Source organism: Argopecten irradians, chromosome 4, assembly GCF_041381155.1.
Source record: "Argopecten irradians isolate NY chromosome 4, Ai_NY, whole genome shotgun sequence".
Taxonomy (NCBI): Eukaryota; Metazoa; Mollusca; class Bivalvia; order Pectinida; family Pectinidae; genus Argopecten; species Argopecten irradians.
Window position 1 is genome coordinate 40,202,950 of NC_091137.1, and position 14,844 is coordinate 40,217,793.

The 14,844-nt window shown below is 34.7% G+C and overlaps 1 protein-coding gene across 19 annotated transcripts in view; it reads left to right on the forward strand.

Moving 5' to 3' along the window:
• Positions 1-14,844, forward strand: part of LOC138321648 (LIM zinc-binding domain-containing Nebulette-like) — a 47,321-nt gene that overhangs the window by 24,051 nt on the left and 8,426 nt on the right. For 9 of the 19 annotated variants that reach the window (XM_069265454.1, XM_069265455.1, XM_069265460.1 and 6 more), the window contains 6 exons: positions 4,757-4,928; positions 5,957-6,121; positions 6,695-6,829; positions 8,763-8,801; positions 11,490-11,582; positions 13,921-14,019. In XM_069265454.1, coding sequence (XP_069121555.1) covers positions 4,757-4,928; positions 5,957-6,121; positions 6,695-6,829; positions 8,763-8,801; positions 11,490-11,582; positions 13,921-14,019 — 703 coding nt within the window. The remainder of the gene's footprint in view (positions 1-4,756; positions 4,929-5,956; positions 6,122-6,694; positions 6,830-8,762; positions 8,802-11,489; positions 11,583-13,920; positions 14,020-14,844) is intronic. The other 10 variants (XM_069265458.1, XM_069265459.1, XM_069265463.1 and 7 more) reach the window with 7 other exon arrangements.

Here is a 14,844-nt window from a genome sequence, read left to right on the forward strand (position 1 = left end):
TCCACAGATGAATTCCTACCAAACTTTGGACTGGTGAGGGCTCCTTTACTCATTGTGATTTTGGTGACAGAAACTTATAAAAAAAATTGTTCAACCCAACCTACCTCTAGTTTAATAAGCATGTCCACATATAGATCAAGGTTCATTGATATGCTCGAAAACAATTAAAATTGTCGATCCCATTGTTAATATTTCTATACGTAATCATTGGTTCATAAAAAGGCTCAACATAATGATAAGTATGTGTGATACAGAACAGATTTGGTATGGTAATTTTTTTTAATAAATAATGCATGTTTGTGTAATTTACACATAAAAGAATAAATTTATATCAGTAAGCAGTACATTGGAATGCATATTTTATGTAAATATTGTAATTTTTACTGTTAGTCAAATATCATCTGAATAAGTTAACACACATATACAAGTTGTATAAATCTTCAGGCCGACAACTTGCAAGCTAAAATCTTCAGGCCGACAACTTGCAAGCTTTTTATAATACATAGGAAGGTTAGGATTACCTGTACATCAGGATTACCTGTACATCAGGATTACCTGTTCATCAGGATTACCTGTTCATCAGGATTACCTGTACATCAGGTTTACCTTACATCAGGTTTACCTGTACATCAGGATTACCTTTAAGGATTACCTGTACATCAGGTTTACTTGTACATCAGGATTACCTGTACATCAGGTTTACCTGTACATCAGGATTACCTAAGATTACCTGTACATCAGGTTTACCTGTACATCAGGTTACCGTACATCCTGTACATCAGGTTTACCTGTACACAGATTACCTTAATCAGGTTTACCTTACATCAGGATTACCTGTACAACAGGTTTACCTCTACATCAGGTTTACCTGTACTCAGGATTACCAGTACATCAGTTACCTCTACATCAGGATTACCTGTACATCAGGATTACCTGTACATCAGGATTACATGTTCATCAGGATTACCTGTACATCAGGATTACCTGTACATCAGGATTACCTGTACATCAGGTTTACCTCTACATCAGGATTACCTCTACATCAGGATTACCTGTACATCAGGTTTACCTGTACATCAGGATTACCTCTACATCAGGTTTACCTGTACATCAGGTTTACCTTAACAGGATTACCTGTACATCAGGTTACCTTACATCAGCTTACATCAGGATTACCTGTACATCAGGATTACCTGTACATCAGGTTTACCTGTACATCAGGATTACCTTACATCAGGATTACCTGTACATCAGGATTACCTGTACATCAGGATTACCTGTATATCAGGATTACCTGTACATCAGGATTACCTGTTCATCAGGAATACCTGTATATCAGGATTACCTGTTCATCAGGATTACCTGTTCATCAGGATTACCTGTACATCAGGTTACCTGTACATCAGGTTACCTGTACATCAGGTTACTGTACATCAGGTTACTGTACATCAGGTTTACCTGTACATCAGGATTACCTGTCATCAGGATTACCTGTACATCAGTTACCTGTACTCAGGTTTACCTGTACATCAGGATTACCTGTACATCAGGTTACCTGTACATCAGGATTACTGTACATCAGGTTTACCTGTACATCAGGTTTACCTGTACATCAGGTTACCTGTACATCAGGTTTACCTGTACATCAGGTTTACCTGTACATCAGGTTACCTGTACATCAGGATTACCTGTACATCAGGTTACCTGTACATCAGGTTTACCTCATCAGGATTACCTGTACATCAGGTTATTATCAGGTTGTACATCAGGATTACCTGTACATCAGGTTACCTGTACATCAGGATTACCTGTTCATCAGGATTACCTGTATATCAGGATTACCTGTACATCAGGATTACCTGTACATCAGGATTACCTGTACATCAGGATTACCTCTACATCAGGTTTACCTCTACATCAGGATTACCTTTAAGGATTACATGTTCATCAGGATTACCTGTACATCAGGATTACCTGTTCATCAGGATTACCTGTACATCAGGATTACCTGTACATCAGGATTACCTGTACATCAGGTTTACCTCTACATCAGGATTACCTTTAAGGATTACATGTTCATCAGGATTACCTGTACATCAGGATTACCTGTTCATCAGGATTACCTGTACATCAGGATTACCTGTACATCAGGATTACCTGTACATCAGGATTACCTGTACATCAGGATTACCTGTACATCAGGATTACCTGTACATCAGGATTACCTGTACATCAGGATTACCTGTACATCAGGATTACCTGTACATCAGGATTACCTGTACATCAGGATTACCTGTACATCAGGATTACCTGTTCATCAGGATTACCTGTACATCAGGATTACCTGTACATCAGGATTACCTGTACATCAGGTTTACCTGTACATCAGGATTACCTGTACATCAGGTTTACCTGTACATCAGGATTACCTGTACATCAGGATTATCCTGTACATCAGGTTTACCTGTACATCAGGATTACCTGTACATCAGGATTACCTGTACATCAGGTTTACCTGTACATCAGGATTACCTGTACATCAGGTTTACCTGTACATCAGGTTTACCTGTACATCAGGTTACCTGTACATCAGGTTTACCTGTACATCAGGATTACCTGTACATCAGGTTTACCTGTACATCAGGATTACCTGTACATCAGGATTACCTGTACATCAGGATTACCTGTACATCAGGATTACCTGTTCATCAGGATTACCTGTACATCAGGATTACCTGTACATCAGGATTACCTGTACATCAGGATTACCTGTACATCAGGATTACCTGTATATCAGGATTACCTGTACATCAGGATTACCTGTTCATCAGGATTACCTGTATATCAGGATTACCTGTACATCAGGATTACCTGTACATCAGGATTACCTGTTCATCAGGATTACCTGTTCATCAGGATTACCTGTTCATCAGGATTACCTGTACATCAGGATTACCTGTACATCAGGTTTACCTCTACATCATGATTACCTTTAAGGATTACCTCTACATTAGGATTACCTGTACATCAATATTACCTATACATTACCTGTAGCGCATCAACAACAAATTTAATATGATAAAAACCTATGACATTCTCCAAATGACAAACAATCCAATATCTAATACAGAAAGTTAGAAACTTAAGTGTTGTTATGATTGCAGTTGCATGTTGATGTTTGATAGGTATTACTGAAGCTGCATGTAGCTTTTTTTCCTTCTGCTGTTTTTGAAAAGATTAAAAGGATTATTTTAAGCTTTGGAATTACTATTAAGCTATGATAATTTTACGAACGAAGTTCCTCACTTCTTCCCCTCCTGTTTTGACACTTAGTGAGGTTAACCCAAATGTTAATTAGAAATTTGCTTGTCAATTGATCATCAGTATGAACATAATGCTGATTACAGATATTTATTTCAGCATTTTCAGATATTCTGTTTTATGTTGCACATCACAATGTGAAAATCTTCATTGTCACTTTTTGGGTATGAAGATTAATTAATATTGTAAAATATACATATTTTAGTGGTAATCTAATTTAATTAGCACCTTATACCCAATATGACATTCTGAAATATCACTGCCCTTTCAGGTATTTGATCCTGTGTATGTCGTTTATATAGGAACAGTTGTGATTACATAAACTTTTAATTGCGTAAAACATTTTCATAATATGATATTGCACTAGAATTTGATTGTGTGAAAATAAGTGTTGACAGTAGTATGGATATAAGCTTAAGGTGGTAACATGTCTCTAGTTGGCATCACGTGATTATCCCGATCAGTACAGATACATAATACTTAACATACGATATTATATGATTCTGTGTGTAAGACACAAAAAATGGATGCTTCTCAGTTTACCTGATGTATCTGGACAATAGTCCTTTTTTTCAGGGCAGGTGAGATTATGCTATACAGCATCTGTTTGTTGTTCTGACAATTGTTTTTAAAATTACTACCAAATAAAATACTTATTGCATTTGAACCAAAATGGGTTGGAGCATCTGTACCAAAAAGGGACAGGGGCATCCTTGGAGATAGTGAATCATGGGAAAAGGTGGCTACTTCTTAAAATTACCACAATTCATAAAGTAATTAATAGATCTAAGTCTAGTTTGGTCAGAGGCTAAGTATAATGGAACGTTGAATGATGATCTGACCACTTAAATGTCCAGAAGTAAATCCTTAAATTGCTATTCCTGGATGAAATTCAAAGGAACCAATTGTGTCAACTGTTGGTCTGATCCCATTGGTCTTATGATACGAGAAAATATAATAAAAAAGTTCTTTGAGATGCTTCCCCCGTAGACATTTTAGAGTATTTTGACAATATCCAGGTAAGTTTTACAAGCTTAGCTAGTAAGATATTCCGTATTTGCATATTACAGAGTTACCTGCCCTTGCGGGTAGGTATTGATTGAGACGTTGTGTGTTTGTGAGCGTAATGTCATACCGTCGGAGAAAACAACCTGAATTTTTTATTCATATGATAATGACGTAGCAATCGATACCTACCGCAAGAGAGCTAACTCTCTTAATATGCAAAGATGGAATAAAGAGGGTAATCAAAATATAGTCAATTTGTATTCTGTAAAAACAAATATTATAATAATTACTATGTTACAGAAGACATTGCTCAGTGGCTGTCTGGTCCTTTTTGTACAAAGCATTGTAATGTTCTGTCTGTTCAAATATAATTCTTTGAGGTGAGCTGTGATATTGTGTAATAATATATCAATTTATTCTATTTCAGGTTAAATATCATGCAGAGTTTGAGAAATCAAAAGGAGCTAAGATATCCATAGCTGACGATCCTGAGACAAAGCGCGTCCGTAAAAACATGGAGACTATCAGTAATATCAGTTACCATGGAGACTTACAAAAGAGAAACCAGATGGAGATGAACCGCCCAGTGGAACAGGATGGTACGGACACTCGGTTAACGTATATATATTATAGAGTTATCTGCTCTTGAGAATATAGGCTTACAGAAATGACATCAGACTCAATTACGCAAAGTTACACTCAATAACTCATGACGTCATAAGCAATACCTAACCCCAAGAGAAGATAACTCTGTAATATACATATTTCCGAACACTCAGAACAAGATTTGAAACTTACTGGTTGGCTATCTGTATTTAAAATAGGATTTAAAAAAAAAAAAAAAAAAAAAAAATTATTTGATCTTTTAAGAATTTTTTTAATATTCAAAATTTGATTGATGGAAATAGCAGCAATATTTTTGTGAAAATTTGATTTGAATAGAAATGAAAATTATCTCAATATTTGTTACATGTATTTTAACTTTAATTTCTCACTCGAAACTTGTGTATATTAGCTTCACAATCTGATAAATATGATAAACACCCAAGCAATATCCTTCACTGTTTAATGAAATACAAGTTATAGAATTTTTACACATAGACCAGTGATGATTGACTTTGTCGTGCATGTACATGGACACCCATGGAAATGTAATATGGCATGATACACTCAGGTAGTTAGTGATGCGCTTATCTCATTATATCTATATACTATATTGTGTCGTTGCACAAGGCACTACCATATTTTCCCATGACCCCTTGACCTCGGATGCTGACGTTAGTTAGTAGGTTGCTTTGTATGACGTTAAGAGTCACACAAAATGTATTGATTACTGTTTGCACCTTCTGTATGTATTAATGTTCAGTTTCAGTGACATTACATAGACTTGGATGTTCTATAAATGTTGTTTACTCTCTCTGGATTGATAAAGTTGAAATTGTAACAGCTATTCACAACATTGGCATTAACTGCTGTTACCGATACTTGTTTCATCATCAAATCAACTTTAGCATTACTCGTACCTGTCGAGTTGTAAGCCAATATTCCAGGTCTATACTAATGCTAACATTATTGTACTTGTTGACCCCTTGCATGACCCTGCGCTTCCCTCCTTGGCTGTTTATAGATCATGTGAGTCGACGTCGCCCAGGAAGTACCGGAGATTATGAGCCGCGAGGACGTCAGCCAGGCAGTATTAATGATTACGATCCTACTGCCAATCAGGGAGGAACGCCATACTCCCAACGCCAGTCACAGGGCACTGCTGTGTATGACTCGCGCACCGGAGTAGGTGAGTTATCTCCCATAAGGGCTTTCTAGTAGCTTTATATCTATAGGATTTTAAATATCTAAGGAAGATGAAGATTTGATTACCGGAGAAAGAGATTTTGAATTTTCAAAGATTTTTGTCGTCAGTCCTTAAGCAGGAGAAAATAAACATGGTTATTACCAGTTTCAAATTTAAAAAAAAAAAAAAAAAAAAAATCTATCTGAAAGCAAACTTTCCTTGGCCTTTTCTCTCTCTTGTTTATAACAAAAAGGTTATGTTATTTAGAGTATAGAAACTTCAAAATGTTTGTTAAAGATTTAATCATACTGTTTGTTGATTTATATACTGCTTTAGTTTATCTTCGTGTAATTTCTATGAAAAATTGTTTACTGAAATCAGGTCTTGACAGGGATTAACATTGAAAAGTGGGAAAAAATCACTTAACCAAATGAAAATAACAAAGTTTAAGATAGAATCTGAATGTTTTTAGTCTAGTGTATGTTTTTCAGTCCTATAGCTTTAGAAATAAGGTATTGAGCTGTACTATAGATATTATCAGCTAGACAAACAATGAAATACCTCCATCTTATTTAGTGTATGAGAACCCTATGGCTTACCAAGGGGGTAACTATCAATACCAAGGTAGCAATGCCCCCCAACAAGCCCCCCAACAACAGGGGGGTAGTGCCCCTGGGTATGCGGTATGGCAACCCCCAAGTACCCGGGTCGGTGAGTAATATACTGTTGGTTTGTGCGCGTTTTCTGGCCTCGTTGGTGATTCCAGCATGGCAGCCCTGTCGGCACTAATCTACTGATACTGTAGTCCAGTTTGTGGCTTTAGATCAGATCACTCCGCGAGTTTTTCCACGCTGATGTCCTTGTCCAGTGTGTGACTCTAGGTTATTGCAGGTGTCTTATGTCTTGTATTAGACCTTTTCTAACTGTTCCGATAATATCCCAGATCTGTGAATTGTCATATAAGTTATTTATGGTATGCAAATTTAATACCTAAATTCATAGATTTCCTGAATTGACTCCCAATTCCTGTAAAAATTTCCAAACATAAACTAAAGTTCCCATTGATGTCTCCTGCTGCTCACATGGTCTTCTCTTCCCATGGTTGGTTTGTCTTCCATCCCCTTGTTTTCTGAATGAGTACTTGATGAAGAATATCAAACATGGTTCGTAACAATCAATTGTAATATGCCTCCATTTCTTTGATGTTTGAAGAAATTGACTTGTGATCTCCCACCCCATCCCATTCAAAAGGATTATTTCAGAAGTAGCACTTAATGAAAATCAAAGCTTGGCTGCACACAAACTGATATTAAAAGGTATTGTTACTAAACAAATATTGCTGGTCATGTAATGTTAAGTTCTACTAAAATTGACTAGAAACTGAAGTATTCATTAAAAACCATTATTAAGATTAAAGCATTGTTTGTTTGAGAGAACTTTTTAATTTGTTTCATTAGCTAGCAATGTTTGCTATAGAGATACGAGTTAAACAGCTTGGTAGGACAGGCATGCATTACAATGTGTTGGCATATCAGCATGAAAACATGGATGTGTGCAGGTTCATTATCATTATGTGGGAATCTGAGTGGCTGGACTGAATCCATGTTCATGTGAATGAAAATTTACAACTATGGTGTCATGGAAATTTAAAGACATTTCTTCTGCTTAAGGTGTTATACAGAATTGCTTTCAATTTCGTAAAGTTTGTCAAGGCAATATGACCAAATGCATCATAAAACCTGAGCCCAATTTCATCAATATTCCTGAACTTTAAGAAAATTTCTAAAGGAATCCTAAGGATGTTTTCCTTAACTCCTGTCCTGACCTATGGAAAGTTTCAAGTTCAGGATTTTTGATGAAATGGAGCCAGGTGAACTTTGGATAAGGGCATGAATATTTATTGGAGAGCTTGAATGAAAGAACAGTGAAAGGAAATAATAGTCTAGATCTGGTGAGCATTGGATGAGAGAACAGAGAAAGGAAATAAAGACTTTGTGAGATTTGACTAGAGAAAGGAAATAAATTTTGGTGAGCTCTAGATGAAAAGACAGAGGAAGGCATGTGTATTTGTTTTGTGAGCTTTGTATGAAAGAACGGTGAAAGGAAAAAAAATCTAGATCTGGTAAGCATTGGATGAGAGAACATACAAAGAAAATAAAGGTCGGATGAGCTTTGGATGAGAGAACAGAGAAAGGAAATAATAGCCTAGTCAGCTTTTTGTGAGAGAACAGGAAAAAAAAAGGCCTGGTGAGGTTTGAATGATAGAACAGAGAAAGAAAATATAGGCTTAGTGAGCTTTGAATCAGAAAACAGATAAAGGAAATTAAGGCTTAATGGAGCTTTGGATGAGAGAACATATAAGGAAATAAAGGCTTAGTGAGCTTTGATGATGAGAGAACATATAAAGAAAATAAAGGCCTACTGAGCTTTGAATGAGAGAACATATAAGGGAAATAAAGGCCTAGTGAGCTTTGAATGATAGAACAGAAAAAACTTGAGCTTTGTGATTACCACTTCTAGTGTTGACTTTAATGCATTGTTATAGAGGGTTTTTGAATGAAGGTTATGCCATATTTGTCAAACAGCTCTGCATGTTACGTAAATGTTCTAACCAAGAGATGCTTCATTTTTATCATAACCCTAGATCATCACCAGCGCTACTCAACAGGATCATCAAGTAGCAGTAAGTAAAATGGGTACACGCTTCAACATCTTGGTATCTTTACTTCTCCTTCTGTCTAGTCTCATCTACTTTATATACAGTATCGTAAAATTTGTACTCAAAGAATATCTACTGTAAAATTTTTGTATTGTACTAAATTATATCTTCTGTAAAATTTTGGTATTTGACTAAATGACTAAACATTTGTATTCTGTAAAAAATTATTTTACTTAAAGACTGTCTTCTGTAAAAAAAAAATATTTTACTGTCTTCAGTAAAAAAATATTTTACTAAAAGATTATTTGTAAAATTTTGGTATTTTACTAAAAGAAATATTCTAGAATATGTACTTTCTCATCCAGCTTCATACTGCTGTTTTGGTGGGGGAGGGGGAGGGGTCCTGAAAAAAGATTATCCTACAGAGTTGAAATTTGAATATCTATCAAATGAAAAATGAAAAAGTAATGGATATTTATAATGTTACCAGTATTAATTTTTATGGGAACTTAATTTTTGGTTGTTGTTTCCAAGCAGCTTTTTGCAACATTTTGGGGGGGAAATTTGCAGTGAAATTGGAGTATTAAGACTAATACGCATGACGATGAAAATAAATGGCATGCTTAAATTGATTAGATTTCAGGTTTACAGACATGGTTAACATAGTAAATAATATTTTGATATCAGTTTTTGTCTTTTTATAGAAATTTGTATCTTAGATAGATGAATGAAATCCATCTAAAAATGATAATATGGTTAATTCATAGTTTGTAAGAAATTTAAGGAGAAGGGAGGTAACTCTCTCATGTTTAATGAAATTACAGAGAATCCCAGCAGTTATCTAGCATGAATAAGTGATAGAAGGACCAATTAAGTTATATGCATGGACCTTTTTTTAGATTACAAAAATGGCAGAAGGAATATAAATTCTTTATAGTAATAAGGTGATGGATCCCGCTGACTAGCTAACATGTTTTCATCTGACAGAAATATCGGTATATTTTAAATCATAAAATGTGTAAAATACATATTACTTATAAGACATGTTCATATCATTTTGTTTTCATATTAATGAAATATAACACCCCATTCTTCATTTGTTTCCGGTATATAATTTTGCTTACATATGTATGACATTCATAACACTAATAGTAACAATATTTCATACAAAAGTATAAATTTTATACCAACATTTATGATTATTGTTGAATATTTGATATCTGGTTGGCTTTTGTTTGTATGTATTTGTTACCTGTGATCTCTATACAGAACTACTTTAGAACAATACACGAATCTAATGATAAACAAATACTTATGTTATTGGTGTAGTATAAATACCAGTTTGAAGTATGTTGAGGTTATCCTACAGTCCATCTTCACCAATCCACCTAGGTGCTAAAAACTTCTTTTAAAAACAATGAGGTTCAATACAAAAATAGACATAAGCAAGCAGACGTAGTGTGACTGGTGGTGCTACATGGTAATACATGGTTGATTTAACATGCTTTAATCCTTACGGGTTTTACCGCGGTGTTATACAGAGACAAGCATGCGGTATAGCTGAAAGGGTTTTCTGCAAATCTTCCCTTGTAGCCATATTCTTGCTATACTGTAATTTGCTCAATTTAATCCTTTCTTCTATCATGATTGCAAGTAATCTGAAATGGCTTTATTTACAGAATGTATTTTTGATTTATATTTGCAAAAGAAATGCAGTAAATGAATGCAGTGTATATGTTATATAAAATATTTAGCCGTATGATGACTGTTGTTTATATTTGTGTATTTGGTATTGTTTGTATGTAAGTTTATATATATGTTTATTAGTGATCTATATCTGCATTGACCTTTATATCTGTATTTCAACTGACATTTGAAATGTTGAATTCTATATTGGGCTGAGAGAAAAAAACTGCTTTGTGTTGTCAGTGTTCATTTTAGGTCTCACCATTGACATCATTAGTTATCATTAATAGGTGTATTTAGTCTTTGGGGAGGGGGGAGGGTCCTCTGGCACAACAAAAACAAGATCTCTTTTGTTGGTAGATTCTCTGTTTCTGTGCATTGATTTTCTATTAAATTTCATGCCAAACACATCCGAAGTGATGCAATAAGGCAGCACTTTATCTAATGAATCCCCCCCCCCCCTGAAGAGATGTAACAGCGCACCAATATATCTGATAAATGAAATGAATTAATATTTGTGTTAATGGTGATAATGATTGTAACAAAAATATGTACTAAGAAAAAGTGCAAAACAATGTTTGAAAGGCTAATAGAATATTAAAAAGTTTAAGCAATTTCATTATCTTAATTGCATTCAAATTGAGTTTTGTAGACCTAAAATGAACACAATGTTTATATAAGAATGCAGTATATGATAGCATGTGAATATGAAGTGGTATAGAGTTCTCTCCCTTTTATCAAATTTCGCCAAATTACACCACAATTGGACCAAGGCTGGAATTCAGAGCTTTGGTCACAAATGTGCATGGAGGAAATTTTTAGACCATGCTGGCGAAATTCCTCAAGCTAGTATTAAAGTTTCAATTGTTGGTTTTATTACCAAGTGATATTTGTTGATGTCAAGATGTAGCCATTTTCATTCTTTGCATGATTTGATGTGATTTTAATTTACAGGTTTTGTTGTCCTTTATGTTGATGTTTTATAAAGGACCGTAGGAGTTATGGTTTGGTTGTTTTTGTTTACAGTTCAGAACGGTTCTCATGGCAGAAAAGTTGGATCAATTTCTGATTACGATCCTGTTAATGAAAAATATGGCTCCATTGCCGGTCAGTACTCGGGTAAGTTCTTATTGGGCCACAGACTGGCCAGACAAAACTCTGAAAGGTTTCCTTAATTGTCACACAGATAGGTCAGAAGATATTCTGTAACCTTAGTCCCACAGACAGGCCAGACAAAACCCTGAAAGGTTTCCTTAAGTCTTACACAGACAGACCAGAAGACATTCTGTATCCTTAGTCAGACTGCAAAAACAATGGAAACCCCAAAAGGTTTCCTTAGCCACACAACAGAACAAAACTGATACTGAATTTCATTATTTAATTTCCATTTTTCTATTGTCCAAATTTACAGACCATCGCCAGAAAAGATATTTGGTTTCCTTAATAGGGTGTCCTGAGTGTAATTTTAGCATACCCGGGAATGTATAATTGTATATAACGGATCTGTAATTACGTAAGAACTGAAGGATCTTCATATAGTTATAATATTATGCAGTAAAATAATGTAAAATACTCAAGAAAACTTAACATGGAGTATAATCTACTACAGAATTCACTAAACCAAAGTAAATAGAGGTACCGGGTATACATGTACCTGGACTATGAGCTTATGATCATTGAAAGTACTAATGCATGTACTTACTAATACCAGTACATTATATGTAAAAGTACCCCCATAGCTGCTATCTATTGATATTAAACTAAAGACAAAGATACCTAGGGTTGACAGCCAAAATCTTTCATGAGGATTCTATTATTCTACATCCAATCCATATCCATATTTTAGCTGATGTTTTGGGTTCAGGGGATATTTAAGTGTAGACTAGTTTATCAGTGTGTAGCTAGTTGTGTGAAATATAATCTCTAATGATGAATTGGACAACTTAAAAGGTTTTTGCTAGATTTGTCAGAGCTTACGAGATTTTAGAAGACAGGAACTTGCTTAAGAAAAGAAATTTTTGTAAGTTAAATATATCTACACTCTTTACTTGTCTGTGTTCCTGCATGCAACATTTACTAAATACAGTACTGTTACAGTGCTGTAGGTAACGATAGAGTCAGCCAGTCAGCTTGTTTTCAGATATACATGTATATATCTTCATTACATCATATCATAATTGGTCATTAAATGTGCATCTAATTATCATGTTATCATAATAATGTGTCAACTATTCATCATAAAAGGACTTTAACTGTACAAACGTTATCAATCATCTGGATGAACTTGAACACTAAATACAACATCTATACTATAAGGAGATATGGTTACAAGTTTACTGATGTACATGTGTTAATAATAACATTCAGCGATATACCCAGTATCAGACCTGCAGCATCTTTGGTTTTTATTTTATTGGTCCAATATAATTAGGCTACCATGATCAATATAGGGTTCAATTCCCATATGACCAGATATTTGATGGTAACTGCTCCAGTATTATTAGACTAAAACATCAATTCACAACTGACCAGATATTTGATGGTAACTGCTCCAGCATTATAAGGCTAAAACATCCATTCACAACTGACAAGATATTTGATGGAAACTGCTCCATTATTATTAGGCTAAAACATCCATTCACAACTGACCAGATATTTGATAACTTCCAATATATAAGACTAAAACATCACTTCATAACTGACCAAATTTGATGGTAACTGCTCCATTATTATTAGGCTAAAACATCAATTCACAACTGACCAGATATTTGATGGTAACTGCTCCAGTATTATTAGGCTAAAACATCAATTCACAACTGACCAGATATTTGATGGAAACTGCTCCATTATTATTAGGCTAAAACATCAATTCACAACTGACCAGATATTTGATGGTAACTGCTCCATTATTATTAGGCTAAAACATCAATTCACAACTGACCAGATATTTGATGGTAACTGCTCCAATATTATTAGGCTAAAACATCAATTCACAACTGACCAGATATTTGATGGAAACTGCTCCATTATTATTAGGCTAAAACATCAATTCACAACTGACCAGATATTTGATGGTAACTGCTCCAATATTATTAGACTAAAACATCACTTCACAACTGACCAAATATTTGATGGTAACTGCTCCATTATTATTAGGCTAAAACATCAATTCACAACTGACCAGATCTTTGATGGAAACTGCTCCATTATTATTAGGCTAAAACATCAATTCACTACTGACCAGATATTTGATGGTAACTGCTCCAAATATTATTAGACTAAAACATCAATTCACAACTGACCAGATATTTGATGGTAACTGCTCCATTATTATTAGGCTAAAACATCAATTCACAACTGACCAGATATTTGATGGTAACTGCTCCAATATTATTAGGCTAAAACATCAATTCACAACTGACCAGATATTTGATGGTAACTGCTCCAATATTATTAGGCTACCAACAACAAGCATCTCCGCCACCTCCTCCTCCTCCCCAGGAAGACCCTGTCCCCCAATACAACCCAGTTGAGGTACCCCCTCCCCACATGGATGGTAAGTTATACTGTAAAGCTGTAGTGGCTTATAAACACTGACTTCATCTCACTTCTTATCCATATATGCTTGAGCTTGCCATGACAACGTGTTGCGAGGGCGTTTTCAATTTATTTGTAGGCCTCATGCTTTTGTCATAACTTTTGCTATCTGCTGTAGGAGCAAACTTCTTTTTCACATAGGATTTCCACTAAAGGAATCTACATTATGATCATGCTTTGGAAGCGATTTTTCTGCTTTTCATCGGCGGTTTTCTGCTTTTCAATAATGTGTTCTAGTCTGGGCTAACATAGAGAAATTCTAACACCAGTATGATAGACTTTAATGTCTATGTTTTCAGCACTTACTCGTGTATACTTTGTAGAACATCTAAACATATACTCCAATTGAACTGATTAGTAAGGGTTCAGTTTACTTTTCTGTCTTTGTCTAGGTTAGTACCAGGTAAACTTGTATCCATCTTGCTCTGTGAATCAGTGCTATCTTTGTCTATGTTAAACTTATATCCATCTTGATCTATATGAAAAAAAAAAAAAATTTTAAAGATTTCTCCTGCTTTCACATCATAGACATCATAGACAAGGCTTTGGAATGTTGAAATGTTTTATATTGAAATATATCTACATAATGTATATTATTATTATTCCATTTCAACAAACTTATAAATCTTTTCTAATATTTTCTTGATTTTCTTGATTTCTGCAAGTGTTCTACTGGTTTGTCATACAGATGCCCTCTTCTTCCTTGTTCAGCTATTGCATTAGTTATCATTATCCCTAGAACTTGGTCATTTCTTCTTATAAACGAATCCTTGAGAGATAATTC